The sequence below is a fragment of the Tursiops truncatus genome, chromosome 1, assembly GCF_011762595.2.
Source record: "Tursiops truncatus isolate mTurTru1 chromosome 1, mTurTru1.mat.Y, whole genome shotgun sequence".
Classification (NCBI taxonomy): domain Eukaryota; kingdom Metazoa; phylum Chordata; class Mammalia; order Artiodactyla; family Delphinidae; genus Tursiops; species Tursiops truncatus.
This window is the reverse complement of record NC_047034.1, coordinates 73296267-73313915: the sequence shown is the minus strand read 5'-3', so window position 1 is coordinate 73313915 and position 17649 is coordinate 73296267. Positions and strand designations below refer to the sequence as shown.

General features: G+C 56.4%; 2 protein-coding genes and 1 long non-coding RNA gene across 7 annotated transcripts in view; 2 read left to right on the top strand and 1 right to left on the bottom strand.

The window, feature by feature from the left end:
* The window catches only part of INTS3 (integrator complex subunit 3), a 39210-nt gene extending 28453 nt beyond the window's left edge, over positions 1-10757 (top strand). For 3 of the 4 annotated variants that reach the window (XM_033858593.2, XM_033858598.2, XM_033858605.2), the window contains 15 exons: positions 307-426; positions 804-933; positions 1397-1451; positions 1671-1774; positions 2304-2348; positions 2568-2687; positions 4274-4427; positions 5534-5602; positions 6470-6545; positions 6991-7104; positions 7492-7540; positions 8619-8786; positions 9123-9416; positions 9621-9777; positions 9894-10757. In XM_033858593.2, the coding sequence (XP_033714484.1) occupies positions 307-426; positions 804-933; positions 1397-1451; positions 1671-1774; positions 2304-2348; positions 2568-2687; positions 4274-4427; positions 5534-5602; positions 6470-6545; positions 6991-7104; positions 7492-7540; positions 8619-8786; positions 9123-9416; positions 9621-9777; positions 9894-9971 (1733 nt within the window). In that variant the 3' untranslated portion in view covers positions 9972-10757. The remainder of the gene's footprint in view (positions 1-306; positions 427-803; positions 934-1396; positions 1452-1670; positions 1775-2303; positions 2349-2567; positions 2688-4273; positions 4428-5533; positions 5603-6469; positions 6546-6990; positions 7105-7491; positions 7541-8618; positions 8787-9122; positions 9417-9620; positions 9778-9893) is intronic. The other variant, XM_033858594.2, reaches the window with a different exon arrangement.
* Positions 2949-8625, bottom strand: LOC141279145 (uncharacterized). Its single transcript, XR_012332989.1, has 3 exons — positions 8376-8625; positions 8070-8134; positions 2949-3736 (listed from the first exon to the last, which is right to left on the bottom strand). It is a non-coding gene; the product is annotated as an uncharacterized lncRNA (long non-coding RNA).
* Positions 10758-11937: 1180 nt separating the features above from the next.
* SLC27A3 (solute carrier family 27 member 3) lies at positions 11938-16804 on the top strand. Of its 2 annotated transcripts, none has more exons than XM_033858620.2 (10): positions 11938-12824; positions 13171-13380; positions 13716-13874; positions 14440-14564; positions 14939-15034; positions 15141-15231; positions 15341-15539; positions 15788-15885; positions 16011-16141; positions 16462-16804. In XM_033858620.2, exons 1-10 carry the CDS (start codon positions 12176-12178, stop codon positions 16636-16638), a joined length of 1935 nt encoding a protein of 644 aa, XP_033714511.1. In that variant the 5' UTR covers positions 11938-12175; the 3' UTR covers positions 16639-16804. The 2 variants fall into 2 exon arrangements, with proteins under 2 accessions (XP_033714511.1, XP_033714501.1); XM_033858610.2 differs by having other exon boundaries at positions 11942-12824; positions 14840-15034; positions 16462-16802.
* The last annotated feature ends 845 nt before the right edge of the window (positions 16805-17649 follow it).

The window sequence follows — 17649 nt, the reverse complement described above, 5'->3', positions numbered from 1 at the left end:
TAAGCCAAGCAGAGCTTCCCAACTTAGTTTTAAATTAAAGAGCACTTGGGACTGTACCTGGTCTTAATCTACTCGCTGATCCTCAGCTGAGCATAGAGGAGGCAGGTTCTGTGCTGCTCTCATTCCTAGCAAAATCCCCACCAAAAGCCCTGGAGGGTTAAGGACAAGATGCCTGTCCTTCCAGAATTCATATTTCATTTAGGTCCTGAACTCCTTTTCCTCCCACTTGTCCTTTAGTCTCCCTTTCCCAGGAGCATGGGACAGAGGAGGCCATCAAATAATGCCTTGTCTTTCTTTACTCCCAAGTCAAAATTGAGGAGCCAGTTTCCATGGAGATGGACAACCACATGTCAGACAAGGATGAGAGTTGCTATGACAACGCAGAGGCAGCCTTTAGTGATGATGAGGAGGATCTCAACAGCAAAGGTGAGGCTGGCAGCAGAGGTAGTTCAGGCTTGTGTCAATCCCGAGAGGACTGGTTGGCAGGAGCAGCCTCTCTGCAGTCTCTCTGTCATCTTTGTCTCTGAGTTAGTTTTGTTAACAGAATTCCTGGATGAGACTCCAAGGTGCAGAACCCTGCACTTGGCACTGAAGCAGGAGGGTAAAAAGGAGAAGTGGTCCCTGCCCTCTCTTGCTTCCTGAGGCTAGAACACGCACACGCTCAGGGAAGTGCTTCAGGCACTCACAGCTCTGAGTGAACGGTGCACACGAGGCGCATGTCAGGAGGGCCAGACTGTTCAGGGGGCTGTCTCTGCTTCTCGTGTCTGGGCCAAGTGAATTCTTTCCTAAATCACTCTCTTCAGGAAAGAAGAGAGAGTTTCGCTTCCACCCAATCAAGGAGACAGTGGTGGAAGAGCCAGTCGATATCACCCCTTACCTTGACCAGCTGGATGAGTCCCTGAGGGACAAAGTGCTCCAGCTTCAGAAGGGGAGGTGGGTGCCCGCCCTGCTCTCAAACTCCGGAGGTCCAGCCCTGGGCTTCTACCTGGAGCTTAGTGGGGTGGCAGAGTGGTGGGTTTGGAGGGGATGTGGTGGGGGTGTGTGGAGAGGTGGTTGAAGCTGCGTGGGAGATGCCTTCTGCAGTTTGGGTTGGAGGGTGTGGGCTGGGAGGGGGCAGCCATGTTCCCCAGCATCCCAGGCTCTCACTCCAAGGTTCTGAGTAGAAGAGCCTCTGAGACCTGAAGCGCAGGACTATGGGGATTTCCCGTGTCTTTGGCCTCTGCCCAGAGAGCAGCAGATTCTGCCCTGAGGCCTCCTCAGCCACAGCCTGATTCCCACAGAGCTCCTTTGTTTTCTCTGTGCATGGGAGTGTGCTTGAGCACGCTGTTCTGGGTGTGTGTCCTGCCCTCTGCTATCATTTACGTCCCTGAGATTTCCTCTCCCTTCTGCACTGCAGTGATACAGAGGCCCAGTGTGAGGTCATGCAGGAAATCGTGGACCAGGTCCTGGAGGTGAGGAGGAACCCACCCCCTAAGGGAGGAAGCAGCCCAGCTTAAAGCCCCGCAGGCATCTGACTGCCTCCTTCCCCTACTCTAGATGGGTCCCCCTCGGATGGGGGAGGGGCCGGCTGATCCTGGAGGGAGAAGCCGATGAGTTCAGAGGCTCTGGGTAGTGGGGGCAGTGAGGCTTGGGCCTGGGTGGTGATAGTCCCTCCTTGTCTTACCACCCAGGAAGACTTTGACTCGGAGCAGCTGTCTGTCCTCGCTTCCTGCCTGCAGGAGCTCTTCAAGGGCCACTTTCGAGGGGAGGTGCTGCCCGAGGAGATCACTGAGGAGTAAGGCTCATCTTTCCTGACTACTCCCCCACCCCACCCCCACCCCTCGGCCTCAGGGAGCTAGAAGGATGACCCAAGTCCTAGAGGCACCTTGCTGAGGACTTGGGAAAAATCATCTCTTCACTTGTTTTTATTCTCACACATACTGATTCATTTAAACGAGGATTTATTTTTTGCCTGCCAAACAGCGAGCGTACTGGGGCAGTGCCCTAGCACCCCTCCTGTGCGTCCTGCTCCTGCTGCTGCACCCAGCAGCCCCAGCCTTTGCTGCTTCAGGTGGGATTGGACCCTTGCCTGGAACCGCCCTGAAGGGCAAGAATCTCACTTGCAATGACAACAACTAGATTTTGGCTCAGTGTTAGGAACCTGATTTCTCTGTAAGCAAGCCTCCGGGGCAGTGGGAAGTTTAACGTTGGTTAGGAAAGGAGCAGGCTGGCATCTAGCCTCAAGCTGGTTGTCCATAATATCTGCCTGCAAGCCACCCTTCCTCCCCTCACATGGACTCTCATATATCACCCTTCTCTTGTAGGTCCCTGGAGGAATCTGTGGGGAAGCCTCTCTACCTAATATTTAGGTAAGCCTCTCTACCTCATGTTTAGGTCCAGCTGTAGGAGATGCTGCCCTGCCATCCATCCTCCCTATCAGCACACTTATGCTTCTGTCCTGGGGTAATGGGGCTCCCTCTCCAGGAGGAGGGGTATGCAGTGGGCACAGACAGCCATGGCCCCTGAAGTGCCATAGGAGAGTCTCCCCCAGGTAAAGCTGTCCTCTGTACTCCCATCTCCCACTCCAGGAACCTATGCCAGATGCAGGAAGACAACAGCAGCTTCTCTCTGCTTCTGGACCTTCTCTCTGAGCTGTATCAGAAGCAGCCCAAGATTGGCTACCACCTGCTTTACTACCTAAGGGCCAGGTGGGTGTGGTCCCCACGTTTAAGAAGGTGCTGGGAAGCATCCTGGAGAGCCTCTGTCCTATCATACCTGAGTCCCCGCCCCCTTTGCTGTCATCACCAGGGCCTTCTGTGTGTGTGTGTTAATAACAGCTTCAACGTGTATAATTCAGTGGTTTTTAGTATATTGACAAAGATGCACAACTGTTACTACTAATTTAGAACGTTGTCATCACCGCAAGAAGAAACCCCACACCCATTAGCAGTCACTTTCCCATTCTCCCTTTCACCCAGCCCATGCAACACTGATCTGCTTTTCTGTTTCTATAGATTTACTTATTCTGGATAGTTCATATAAATGGAATCATACAGTGTTTGATTTTTCATGACTGGCTTTTTTCACCTAGCCTAACGTTTTCAAGGTTTATCCCTGTTGGTAGTGTGTATCCGTACTTCATTCCTTCTTATGGCTAAATAATCCACTGTATGGATATACCACAATTTATTTACCCATTCACTTGTTGACGGACATTTGGGTTGTTTCCACTTTTTTGTCTGTTGTGAATAGAGCTGCTGTGAACATTCATGTACAGCTTTTTGCATGGACAGATGTCTTCAATTTTCCTGAGTATATAGAATTTTTGAGTCCAATGGTAACTGTTTTTAAATTTGTGAGAAACTGCCAAACTGTTTTCCAAAGTGATGCGACCATTTTATGTTCCCACCAGCAGAGTGTGAGCGTTCTGATTTCTCCACATGCACCCCAACACTTGTTGGCTTTTGACTATAGCCAGCCTAATGGGTATGAAGTGGTATCTCATCATTGTTTTGATTTGCATTTCCCTGATGGCTAATGATGTTGAGTATCTTTTCATGCGCTTATTGGCCATTTGCATATTTTCTTTGGAAAAATTTCTGTTCGAATCTCTATTTTTTAATTGGGTATTTGTCTTTTTCTTGTGGATTTTTAAGAGTTCTTCAAACATTCTGGATACATGTCCCTTATCAGATGTATGGTTCGCAAATATTTTCTCCCATTCCGTGGGTTGTCTGTTCAGTTTCTTGATGGTATCCTTTGAAACAGAAAAGTTTTAAATGTTGATCAAGTCCACTTTATTTTTTCTTTTGTCACTTGTGCTTTACTCCTATGTGTTTTTCTAAGAGTTGTGTAGTTTCAGTTCTTACATTTAGGCCTGTGACCCATTTTGAGTTAAGTTTTTTGTATATCGTGTGAGGTAGGAGTCTCGGGGTCTCTATGTGTTATTGCCCTCATTGCTCACAGCCCAAAGAGCAGGAGAGAAAGCTTTCTCTAACCTGACCTGAGCCCTCTCTCTCTCTTGTTCTTTACTGTCACCAGATAGTAGCTTCTTCACTAATTGTGGTTTGAGCCCTGTCTGGAACACTGGGGAAAGATGGGGAGAAAGAAGAGTGTCTCCTAATTCCCATAAGTCACCAAGTCCTTGGGGGGGAGGCAGTGGGGAGGCCATGAGAGAGATTAGCCCAGGGCATCTTGGGCAGCAAAGGGATTCTAGAGTGAGGGTCTACTTAGGAGATGTTTGAGACTGTGGGCTGGGGTCAGGCTGCTGGTTGAGGCCCAACTGGTCTTGCAGCAAAGCCGCCGCAGGGAAGATGAACCTGTACGAGTCATTTGCCCAGGCCACCCAGCTGGGCGACCTGCACACCTGCTTAATGATGGACATGAAGGCCTGCCAGGAGGACGACGTGCGACTGCTGTGCCACCTCACACCCTCCATCTACACAGAGGTCAGCACCTCTATCTGTATCCACGGGGATGGGGCAGCAGTGCCGGCGGGCTCACGGGAGACTGCATTATCTCATGGCACACGACCCTGACCCTCCTCTCCCCATCCCTGCTGGCCTCGGTAGGCCCTTTGCTCCCACACCACAGCCGTCCCCTCCTTCTACCTCTCTTTATCAACTAGAAAAATCTCTAAAACCCCCAGAATTCTTGTTGTGTGAGTTGGGGTCTGGGCCTATACACTTGTCTCCTGTGCTTTGGCCCCATCCTCTGGACCCAGGACAGGGCCCCCGACCAGATCCGTGTTCACGTATCCAAAGCCCTCTTGCCGTCTGATGGCTCACCCTCCAATCTCTCTAATGGTTCTCAAAGACCGGGGCCTCTGTAGTGGAGACTCACCTTTAATTTCCCTGGTTCACTAAGAGTCTCCTCTAGGAACTGGGACATAGGAGGAGGTATCAGCTCTTCCTCCTCTTGATGAAAGTTACCAGGAACAGGGAAATCAGGGCATAACAGGAGGAAGAGTGATGTCAGCCAAAAACTGGAGGGAGGAGGGATGCAGATGCCCAGCTCCCACCCTGGTGAACTGGCCTCTCCAGAAGGGACCCTGCCTACCCCATACCCTGCACACTCCCCAAATATATACACTCTCTACACCTTCTCGTCTTTGGCAAGAGTTAGTATAGACTGGATTTCTTTGCTGCCAGAGATGCAAATGCTAATTCTGTCGCCACTCCACAGAGAGCTAACTAACCACCATGTCCAGTCCCTTTCAGCTCTAGCTTTGTCTCTAGATGGCTCCTCATTCCTTTCCTTACACATGGCACGTACACACACACACACACACACACACACACACACACACACACACACACACACACACACACACACACACTGTGTGCACACACAGATTTAAAAACTTGGGTTCTTTAAGGATTAAATTCCCAGCTTCATAACTCTTGGATCTTTGTTTAGGGATTTATATTAGGACCCCATGTCTGGCTAGCCCAGCATCCCCTGAGCATGTGGTAGGGAGAGGCGATGAATTATGAGGTGAAAGCTGAGGCGTGCATTTTGGACTTATGCCCTACTTTCCCTCTTTTTCCTCCAGTTTCCAGATGAGACCTTGCGGAGTGGGGAGCTGCTGAACATGATTGTGGCTGTTATTGACTCAGCACAGGTGAACATAGAGCTGTCAACCCGAGAGGCCTGGGGAAACGGGGTTCTGCCTCCCCCTCAGCCTGCAGACAGGGAGCCTGTGTTCTCAGGCACCCTGCTCCTGGCTGCAGCTCTGTGCACCTTAGGCCCTGGGGGCTGGGAAGGAAAGCGGAGCCCCTGGGAGGCGAGCGGGGGCCATGCCAGTCCTGCTTGGAGTTCCCCTTATTGTCCACATTTTGGGGGCACTCCCGTTCTTCCGGGAAGCCGAGGGGATTGTGTTTTTAAGCTCTCAGTCTGTCTTCCCCTTGGCTCAGAATGAAAATGGTTAGACCATCTCTATTTGACCTTTCTATCATGCATAGGTCCCTACGAGGCTGTAGCTTGGCCTGTGTCCCTTCTCAGGCCTCAGCTGGGGTCCCGTTTCTGCTCCTTCTCTCTGCTCATTTGCCCCATTCATAGATGGGGAAGCGTAGCACTCAAGAGCCCTTCCTCCTTTGCTTTTTTCCTACCCGCACCTGTAATCCCGCCCCCCACGGCCCTTCCCTCAGCACAGGCTGGGATGGCTCAGAGGCCCAGACTACATCCAAGTAGAGAAGCTGCCTGTTCTCCCTCCGCCATCAGGACACAAGGGGTAGTTTTTCTTAACTATTTTTGCTCCGAATAGGCCTGTGTTTACCACTGAAGCCAGTTGCTCCTTTGCCAGTCCCCTTCATCCTTCAAAGCCCCTGGCATCCGTCATGTGCCATTTCCTCCCCATTCCTTTAAGACTAGGTTTTCACTTCCTCTGGTTTTTTCCCTGAATGAGCCCTCCTGCTTCTGCTTCCATACTAGCTTCCTGGCCTCTTTTAGAACCAAATGGGTTCTGCCTTCTTCCTCTTCTCCCCCTTAGCTCCAGGAGCTGGTCTGCCATGTGATGATGGGGAACCTGGTCATGTTTCGAAAAGACTCAGTCCTCAATATACTCAGTAAGTGAGCAAAGCCCTGAGGTGCCCAGGGAGAAGAGAGAGGGGTGGCAGCCCTGTGTATTTTCTAGTAACAGGAAAGCTGGTTCCGGGGCCGAGAATGAGATAGAATGTCATTCCACCCTGCCGTGTGGCCTCAGGCAATGTCTGTCTGGATCTGTTTTTTGCTCTGTGAAAGTCCCTTGGTCCTCCAGCCTCAAGGCTGATGGGACTACAGAAGCTGTATGAGAAGGCTTTGGAACTATGCTTTGTGTGAAAGGGAAAGTTTCTGTAGTCTTAGGATCACTGTCTCCACCCCTATACCATCCCTGCCAGGGGTGCTGATAGTGGATTAGCCCTGTCTGTGTGTGTGTGTATGTGAGAGAGAGAGAGAGAGAGAGAAAGAGAGAGAGAGAGAGAGAGGGAGATTGAGAATATGAATGAGGTTATCTCTTCTCTGTCTCCTCAGTCCAGAGCCTGGACTGGGAAACCTTTGAGCAGTACTGTGCCTGGCAGCTCTTCCTGGCCCACAACATCCCCCTGGAGACCATAATCCCCATCCTGCAGCACCTCAAGTACAAAGGTGAGTCGGGTTGTGGGTGTGGAACACGGCAGGGAGAGGGCACTCCCAGTCCAGCTGCTGCAAGGCTTAGGCCTCTGAGCTCCTTTCTAGGTGAGCCCAGATCCGCCGTCCCCCTTCCCGCCGAAGTGCCAAGTGCGAAAAGGCAGGCTCCCGGTCAGTCGCTTCTGCCCTTTAGGTGTATCCTGCAGGCCTTCTCTGAGCCAGGTGCTAGACTGGGGCTCAGGGGGCTCGGGATTTTGGAGGAGTGGGTTAGGGGCCTGCTCTTCCTGGTTTCTTGCTGATTATCTTTGCTCTTTGCAGTGGCTGTTGGTTGGGGGATGGGAGAGGTGCCAGGATTTCTTCCTGGAATTTTGCATTCCTCTGAACAGCCTCTCCCCTCCCCCACAGAGCACCCAGAGGCCCTGTCCTGCCTACTGCTTCAGCTCCGAAGAGAGAAGTGAGTTCCACCCTCGGGGGCTCTTTAGTCCTCAATCTCAACATACCAAGAGATGCTGCCGTATAAAGGGCTCCTGTCCTGCTCCTCTGGCCGTGTTTTTTCCTATTGTTGACATCTGCTTATTCTACCCTTCCCCCAAAGTGATTTACAAATAAGCAGCTCCTTTGGGATCTGGGCTTCCTCTCGACTTTACCCCCCTGCCCACCAGGAGCTGCCCTCAGAGGTGGGGGCCGGACATCCCCGTTTCCTGCTGCCACAGCAGTTCTAATCCCTGGTGGCTCCTGCTCCCCTCCCCCGTGCTCCTGAGGCCACCACGCGGCTAATCCAAGAGGAGGAAGGGTCAGAGTAGGGGGGTCAGACACCATCCCCTCGCTCAACCTGCGGAAAGCAGGGCCAGCTGGACCCCCGTGCTCCCTGCCAGGGGTGGGGCAGAGAGGGCGAGAAGGCAGAGGCCCCTCCCTCCATCACAGGCACTTTTCCAGAAGCCCCAGATAAATGGGGCCACAGCTGTATATCTTTTCCTTCCTACCTTCTTGCCTTCCTTCCACCTTTTCTCTTCTCTTGGCTGGGAGAGTAGACACGGTCCAGCGCTTCCTAAAGGAGGCGGGAAGGTTGGAGGGCTGCGTGGGGGCTGTGGCTTCCCGCCACCTCCCCTGTACCTTCCTCGGGCTAGACACCAGGGTGGCCCACCCACCCAGTGGGGCAGGGGTTGGGGAGCACGCACACACCACACACTTGTCCTCCTACCTGCCTGGCCCACTTCCTGACTGTCCTGGGCAAAGTGCGGGAGACTTAGTGGGCCTCCCTGCCGACACATGCACGCGCACACACGCACCTTCTACTGTCACAGAAGCTGAAGAGTCTCACTTCTTGTCTCCTGGCTTCCGCAGAGGATGAAACCAGGCATTCCTTGGCCCAAAGAGAAGGAGGAGAGGGATGTGAGAGTAGGAAGCTGCCGCAAGTTGGGGGTGGTGCAGGGATGGGGAGGCCGAGGTCTGGGGAAAAAGCCAGTGGGAGAGCTCCAGGGGCTCCTGTGGCCAGCTGTGTGAGCAGGGCGCCCCGCTCCCCTCGCCCCCAGGCCCAGCGAGGAGATGGTGAAGATGGTGCTGAGCCGGCCCTGCCATCCCGACGACCAGTTCACCACCAGCATCCTGAGGCACTGGTGCATGAAGCACGACGAGCTGCTGGCTGAGCACATCAAGTCCCTGCTCATCAAGAACAACAGCCTTCCGCGCAAGAGGCAGAGGTGGGACCCTCCATGCCAGGGCTGCCCGCTGTCCACAGGCCGGCACCAGGGCCGTGCAGTTCGGTCCCTGCCTGGCTTGTGGGCGACATCTAGTGGTGTGAAGCTACCTGGCGTGCAGGACCACAGTGGCCCCTTCCCCTCCTTTCCTAGTGCCCTGTCTTTGGTCCCTGTTCCAGGCACACCTCCCTTACCCTGCCGGGCCCTCCCAGCCCTCCTATCCCCTTCTCCATATGGGCTGCCTCTGCCTTAAGGAGGGACCTCAGTGGGGGAGGGTGTCTCATTCTCCTGGAGCCGTCACCCCAAGCTCAGACTCTGGCTCTTGTGACCTCCCTGCAGCCTGAGGAGTTCCAGCAGCAAGCTGGCCCAGCTGACTCTGGAGCAGATCCTAGAGCACTTGGACAACCTGCGTCTCAACCTGACCAACACCAAGCAGAACTGTATGCTTTCTGCCCTCTCCGAGCGCATGGCACTGCCCTGGCTCACACCATCCGTGGATCCGGGTGGGGCAGCTCTCAGACACCTCACTGTTCCTCCCTTCCTGTTTTCCCTCCCTCTAGTTTTCAGCCAGACCCCAATTCTGCAGGCTCTGCAGCACGTCCAGGCGAGCTGTGACGAAGCCCACAAGATGAAGTGAGGCTCCTTGCACTTTGGGCCTTGGGAAGTAGTGGGAGAAGGCCTGGGTGAGGGTGGCCTGCTGGGGACACAAACTTAGTGACCAGCAAGACCATGGAGTTGAGAACAAATGGAGACCCTGGCATGGGGTCAGAGAAAAGGATGGGAGGATGGCCATGGGGCCAGGACCCCCACCCTCTGAGAGCCTGTTCTCTCCCTTAGGTTCAGCGATCTCTTCTCCCTGGCCGAGGAATACGAGGACTCTTCCACCAAGCCACCCAAGAGCCGGCGAAAAGCAGCTCTGTCCAGCCCCCGAAGTCGAAAGAATGCCACACAGCCCCCCAATGCTGAGGAAGAGTCAGGCTCCAGCAGTGCCTCGGTGAGACCCCTGGCCGTGCAAGCCATGCACAGGAGGAAAAGGAGAGTTGGGGTGCAGGTAGAGTTGGGGCCAGCCGCTGCCCAGGCTAGTGATTCCCTCCCCTCCATCTCTTCCAGGAGGAAGAAGACACAAAACCAAAGCCCACCAAGCGGAAACGGAAGGGGTCCTCTGCAGTGGGGTCTGACAGTGACTGAGGCCCTGTGTTCCCCATTCCACCCCCAGTTGGACTGCCCTCCCCTCCTTGGTGAATCAGAGGTTAATAGGGGCTGGGGAGATCGTAGGGGCAACACCCTGTCCCCATCCCAGAGCTCACCCTGGGAGAAGGACGAGCTGCCTCCTTCAGCGCAGCCTGAGAAGCTGCCATGCAGCCCCCCAGTCCCTCCTCCCTCCTCTCTGGGGCCTCCAGCCGCATCACACTGCTGCTCCCACTGATACTGGGGTTCCCACTGAAACCAGAGGCTGTACAAAACCTGGACTGTGGTGGAAGTCTTCAGCCTCCTGCCCCCTCCCCCAGCTTCCCCCAAAAGTGTTTCAGTAGAGAAGAGAAATGGCAGAGGGGCAGCTGGCCAGAGAGGCTAGGATGAGAGTGAAAACTGTGTGGGTGCCCCTTCCAACTTCCCCCTTCAGGTCTTGATTTGCTCTGAACAGGCATTATATAGCTGCCCTCCATACGCCAGTATGAAGTGGGCATTTAATCTGTGACATGGTCAAGTCGCCTTTTCCTCTCCATGGGCCAGATGCCACAAGTGTTTGGGAAGGAACCTGAGAGGGAGGCCACAGCCCCACCTGGAGGCTTGTGCTGGCCTGAAGCTGGCACCTCAAGTCGGGCCAGAGCCCAGGGAGTCCCAGAGACATGTTCCACAGAACTGTCAAATGGTCACATTTCCTTGGTTCTGTCTTTGTTTTCTTTCTTTTTTTTGGCAGAGATAATCGCATTTTAAAAGTTGTTTTTAAATGACAATAAAACAAGCCAGAACCTCTTTTGTGCCGGAGTTGCTGCCCCCACTTACCCTGTGCCCGTACAGGTGGTCTTGATTTAATGGGCACCCCCCCCTTCACAGCTTCCCCTTCTCTCTTCCTGCCCACCTCCTTCTATGTCTGGAGCAGAAGGCTTGGCTTTACTGCCCCAACCTTTTTGCTTCTCTGCCCCCATCCTGGCTGCCACTGGCTGTGCAGGCCAGGCGCTGACCTGGCCAGGCAGAAACTGATGCTGGCACCACCTCCCAAAAGGCTGTTTGTCTTTACCCATCTCTCAAGAAACCAGAGGCTTCCAAAAGCCGGTATTTGTCATACTCTGTGCTTACCAACTACTGGAGGATTAAATGCTTGGGGGTGAGGGAGAGAGTTCAGATACCTGGGAAAAAGAACTCTCTTCCACAGTCTGGCCACTTGCCCATCCATGTGTACCAGCAGAAAAGAGCTCCTTGGCTATGCTTTTGTTCCCCTGCTGTCCTGGGAGGTTGTGAGGGGCAGGCTGAGGAGAGAGGAGTGAAGTTGGGCCGACTGCAGACAGCTCCTCCTGTTCAGCCTGCAAATTTGTCTTTTACAGAATCCAGGTTCTCCCTTCCCTCAAAGCTGCTACTCCTTCCTTTGAACGTTTCAACTCCCGGAGGCCTTTTTTCCTTCCTCGCTCGTTCCCCAGTTTTCTCTGCCGCAATTAAAACTAGGATGGAAAGCATTAGCTGGCTGGCCCCAGTTATTGTACCTTTGCCCAAGGGGAGGGGCTTCCGCCGTGGCCCCTCCAGAAATCTGGCTGTCTGGGCCTCCACCTTTCCCCTACTTCACTCTCGGCTCCCACCCCGCTGGGGTTGCTGCTGCTCCTGGCGGCTGGAGGGAGGGCATAGCTCCGGCTTTCGTGCGGGGACTTGGAGCACCATGTGGGCAAGGGGCCGAGTTCTTCAGTCTCTTTGGGAGAGCAGTGCCACCCTCCTGTCACGGGTGAAAACGGGAAGAAAGGGAAAGATGGACTTGGATCCTAGTGCCCTGGCTCTCTGGCCGGGGGTCCAAAGTCCAGCCAGATGTCTAGACCTCCCTTGAGGAGAAAACCTAAAACGGCCCCGATCCTGGGATTAACAGAAGGCGTGAGCACCGCCCAGGACCTGGTAGGGTGCGGGCTGCGAGTCGTCCGGGAGGGAGCGCGCCTAGGGCGGAGCGTAGCTGTGGGGAGGGCCGGGCGTGCGGGGCCGCCCCCCACTAGTACTCCTCCCGGGCCTCTGCTCTCCGCCCGTGGGGAGGGAGGTGGGGGGCTGGGTGGGAAGAGGCGAGTGCCAGCGCGCGCGCTCCCGGGAAGGAGAGGTCTAAGCACTAGAACCAGCGGCCCCAGGTTTTCAGAAGGGAGTATCTGGGCAGTCTGCGAGCGGCTGGGGCCAGACGGGGCCGAGTCGAGGAAGCGGGCACGATGGCCGCCCTCCTGCTGCTACCCCTGCTGCTGCTGCCGCTGCTGCTGCTGAAGCTGCGCCTATGGCCGCAGTTGCGCTGGCTCGCGGCAGACTTGGCCTTCTCTGTGCGCGCCCTACGCTGCAAACGGGCCCTTCGAGCGCGGGCCCTGGCCGCGGCTGCCGCAGACCCGGAAGGTCCAGAGGGGGGCTGCAGCCTGGCCTGGCGCCTCGCGCAGCTGGCCCGGCAGCGCCCCGCGCACACCTTTCTCATTCACGGCGCGCAACGCTTTAGCTACGCGGAGGCCGAGCGCCAGAGCAACCGGGCTGCGCGCGCCTTCTTGCGCGCGCGAGGCTGGGACGGGGGGCCCGGCGGCGGCGACAGCGGCGCGGGGGGCGCCGGGGAAGGCGAGCGGGCGGTGCACGGCGTACGAGACTCGGTGGCCGGAAGCGGAGCTGCGCGGCCCGTGCGGGAAGGGGATGGCGCGGCCCCTCTGGCACCTGGGGCCATCGTGGCGCTGTTGCTCCCCGCCTGCCCAGAGTTCCTGTGGCTCTGGTTCGGGCTGGCCAAGGCCGGCCTGCGTGTGGCCTTTGTGCCCACCGCTCTGCGCCGGGGTCCCCTACTGCACTGTCTCCGCAGCTGCGGCGCTCGCGCGCTCGTGCTGGCGCCAGGTAAGGCTGGAGCGCTCGACCGACGGGGGCGGGGCCAGCCACAGAAAGGGGCGTGTCGGAGGGGCGCAAAGAAGGAGTGGGCTGGGAAGGAGGCCAGGGGTTCGGAAAGGGTGAGGAGACGGGTCTCTGGGTTCGCGAAGGGATAAAGCTGGGTCACTGGTTTCCCAAGGATTTCCGAAGACTTGGGCTCCAGGTCCCAGACCCATGATGGCGCGTCCGTACCGTACTCTTCAGCCTCACTCGGGAGCTCTGCGAGGTGGGGGTGGGGGAACAAATGGAGTAAAGTGTGGGGAAGGCTTCTGGGTAGCGGTAGAGCTGTGGAGCTATGCTTTCCCGCCCCATCCAGAGTTCCTGGAGTCCCTGGAGCCTGACCTGCCAGCCCTGAGAGCCATGGGGCTCCACCTGTGGGCTGCAGGCTCTGAAACCCATCCTGCTGGAATCACCGATTTTCTGGCTGAGGCCTCCGCTGAAGTGGATGGGCCAGTGCCCGGGTACCTGTCTGCCCCCCAGAACATAATGGACACGTGCCTGTATATCTTCACCTCTGGCACCACAGGTGAGGGCTGGACACGATATTTACCTCCAAGAAACTGAAGACAAGGAAGGCAGGGGCCTGGGAATAGGAACTGTGACCTCCTCAGCTCGTAGTCCACTTCTCCAAAGCCCCCAGAGAGGAGGCTGATCCCAGCGGCCATATTTTCTGTCTCGCCAACCCTCCCACCCCTCTTCATTTCCCCACCTCTCCGAACTTACCACATTTCTAGGACGACCTGGCCTGCCTTCTTAGTTTCAGCCTTGCCTCTGCCACTTTCTGTGGGAAACCCAACAGGGCCAAAGCGGGAGACAAGGCTTGGAGCTCAGACCCTTCCCCTGATCTCCCGCTCCCCCCAGGCCTCCCCAAGGCTGCTCGGATCAGTCATCTGAAGGTCCTGCAATGCCAAGGATTCTACCAGCTGTGCGGCGCCCACCAGGAGGATGTGATCTACCTTGCCCTCCCACTCTACCACATGTCTGGCTCCCTGTTGGGCATCGTGGGATGCTTGGGCATTGGTCAGTCTCCCCCACCCCAACCCCCCATTCAGCCCTCCGGCAGATGTTTATGCCAGCAAACATTTATTAAGTACCTACTGTGGTGTGCTCACCTGGGGATGCTTCCTCAGTCCTTCAGGGTAGAGAATCCAGAGGAAGGAGGCAGGGCCTCCTCTCCAGGAGCTCCTGGTTCAATGCAGAAGCGTCACTTGCATAGACCTACAGGCTGAGCAACTAGGGCGGCCATGCAGTTCACAGAACTCCAGGCGCCAGGGGAGGGGAGGGCCGTGACTGTCAGCCCAGGAAGAGGCAAATGGAGAAGAGGGTTGTGGCTTGGGGGCAGGGTTCAGACGATGGACTGCTTGGGGATGGGAGGTAGGGAGAGGGCATTAACGGTGGGAAAGGATGAGGGCCAACTTGGCCTTTGGAAAGTGTGAATGTCACAGCCAGGCCTTTCCGGGGAACTACAGTACAGTGACGGCTGATGCCTGAGAAGGAGGGGGTCAGGACTCCTCACGTGACCCCCCACCCCCCAGCTCTTAACCTCACCTCCTTCCTTCCTCCTCACCCTCTCTGATTCTGGCAGGGGCCACAGTGGTGCTGAAGTCCAAGTTCTCAGCTGGTCAGTTCTGGGAGGACTGCCAGCAGCACGGGGTGACGGTGTTCCAGTACATCGGGGAATTATGCCGATACCTTGTGAACCAGCCGCCGGTGCGTGGGCACAGATCCTGGGCAGAGCCACGAAGGCAGGGAGATGGGCAGTTGGCAGGGGACACTGAAACGGTTGTCTGGGAGTTGGAGGGAGAGGAAGCAAGAAGGAAATGGAAAGGGAGGGTAAGGAGCCTGGGCTGGTAGGATTCTGGTGCTTAGGGCACCTCAAGGAGGTCACGGTGGAAGTGGTGCAAGGAGAGTGGGAGACAGGGCTGCACCTGGGGGAGCTGGCATCTTGGTGTTGAAGCTCCTGCCCCTCCCCCCACTTGTCTCAGAGCAAGGCAGAACATGGACATAAGGTCCGGCTGGTGGTGGGCAGCGGGCTGCGACCAGACACCTGGGAGCGCTTTGTGAGGCGCTTCGGGCCCCTGCAGGTGCTGGAGACGTATGGACTGACAGAGGGCAACGTGGCCACTTTCAACTACACAGGACAGCGGGGTGCTGTGGGGCGCGCCTCCTGGCTTTACAAGGTGAGTTACAGGAGGAAACTGGAGAACCTGTGGAACGTCGGGGGGCTGCTGGGGAGGGGGCTTGTGCAACTGAAATGACCCAGTGCCTGGGTCTCCCTTCCCCCAGCATGTCTTCCCCTTCTCTTTGATTCGCTATGATGTCACCACAGGGGAGCCGATTCGGAACACCCAGGGGCTCTGTGTGGCCACATCTCCAGGTTTGTGTCCAGGCGGGGTGGGTAGGGGTGGTGGAGCTGGCTGGCAGAGGAGGATTGGACTTGGAGAGTGTGGTGGGCGGCGGCCCCCTGACCCCAGTGACTCTACCAGGTGAGCCAGGGCTGCTGGTGGCCCCCGTGAACCAGCAGTCACCATTCCTGGGCTATGCTGGGGGGCCAGAGCTGGCCCGGGGAAAGCTGCTGAAGGATGTCTTCCAGCCTGGGGATGTTTTCTTCAACACTGGGGACCTGTTGGTCTGCGACGACCAAGGCTTTCTTCGCTTCCACGATCGTACTGGAGACACCTTCAGGTATCTGCCCCCAACTCTCTGATCTCTCTCCTGGGCATCCCATCTCTGTGACCCAAACCCTCTAAACCTCCACTCCCTAATCTGCCCCAACCCAGCTTCTCACCTAAGCTCTCATCTCCAGCCTCCTAAACACGTCTTCCCCAAGACCTTCTGGCACCTCGCCCTCATCCCTGACCTCTTTCTCTCCCCACCAATCTCATTAGGCCCTGACCCCTGACTCCCAGTTTCCAATTTCTGCTCTCTGGCAGGTGGAAGGGGGAGAATGTGGCCACGACCGAGGTGGCTGAGGCCTTGGAGGCCCTGGATTTTCTTCAGGAGGTGAACGTCTACGGAGTCACTGTGCCAGGTGCCCGGCCATGGGGCGGCGGGGACCCGGCCCACCACCCTGAAGTGGTATTCCTTGGGCGCAGGGAGCATGAGGCCTCGTGGTGGTCAGCTACCACGGCTGACCCTGCCCCCCACGCCCACCAGGGCACGAAGGCAGGGCTGGGATGGCAGCCCTGGTTCTGCGTCCCCCCCACTCTTTGGACCTTGTGCAGCTCTACGTCCGTGTTTCCGAGAACCTGCCACCTTATGCCCGGCCTCGATTCCTAAGGCTTCAGGTAACCAGCCACTCCTGCCCTGACCCTTTACCTCACCCCGTATATCTGCAGCAGTCAGTGGCTCCCAAACCCCACAAAGGGACCCCCACGTAATACATTCTGTGAAGAGAAAGAACAGTTCCTTCCCAGACACATGCTTCTCACCCCCTCCATCCTCCAGGCCTGGCCCCTTCTCTTCCCTGTCACCCCCTCCCCTAAACCCTGACCTCATCCCCCCCTCCCCCCAGACCTGCCCCTTAACGAAACTCAGGCGATTTCCCTGAGCCACTGGGGCAGAATACCCCTTCCTTCAGCCCCCTTTGACCCCTCCCCCTCCCCAGGAGTCACTGGCCACCACAGAGACCTTCAAGCAGCAGAAGGTTCGGATGGCAAAGGAGGGCTTTGACCCAAGCGCACTGTCCGACCCCCTCTACATTCTGGACCAGGCTGGGGGCGCCTACCTGCCCCTCACACCTGCCCGGTACAGTGCCCTCCTGGCCGGGGACCTTCGCATCTGAGAGCCTCCACACCAGTGTGCCTGAGGGAGGGACTTTGTGGGGTGGGGTTATTGCAGGTGTATCAGCCGCCGTCAGGGATCTCTTCTATACCAGGTTTGTAATCTTTATTTTGTAATAAATGTGGCCAGAGCCCATCTGGCTCTGTCTTTCTCATCTACAATATTCGCTTCCCTGTCTGTCTGTGGAACTGCTTTTCCCGCAGACATTTTCACCCGCCCGGAGCCACAGGCGCTCCTGCCCTGACCATGTGGCCTGAGCTCAGTGTCTGGACCTCAGTGTTTTTCCTCTCAGGTGACCCCGTGTGATCCTTGTCCTTGGAAAACCCCTGATGACTGATGTCTGTCTGTGCTTGTGGATATCCTGTCCCAGTTTCACTCCCTGAGTGCAGGGCCCCCACTGCTCTCTCTGGGGAGCCAGAGGACCCAAGGGATTGGTTCAAATGGCCGAAGTGGACAGAGGCACAAATGCTACCCCTGTGGACAGCCAAAACATCTCCACAGACTCACGTGTGGTTGGGGCCTGGGGAAGGGTCTCAACCGGGCAAAACAGAGGTTTGATTTTGGGTTAAAGGAACCTCCCTCTCCCCTCACTGGCTGGCTTTGATAAGGGTGCGGCCACTCAGCCCCCCACCTCAAACGTTCCCGATTTTACCCACTCTTAGTTCTATATTCCCAGAAATAGCAGCCCAGGGTGGGGCCCCTCAGGTTCTGGGGAGACTTTGACTGAGGCCCGTCTTGGAGCAGGGCTCAGAGTGCACGTATGCACGTGGTGGCAGAGGGATGGGGGAATCAAAAGGGAAAAGTCCTGTCCTTGGCCCCTAAATGAGGCGTCAAAAAAGTTAGTCAGGGGCTTCCCTGGTGGCGCATTGGTTGAGAGTCTGCCTGCCGATGCAGGGGATGCGGGTTCATGCCCTGGTCCGGGAGGATCCCACATGCTGCGGAGCGGCTGGGCCCGTGAGCTATGGCCGCTGGGCCTGCGCGTCTGCAAAAAAAAAAAAGTTAATCATCAGGG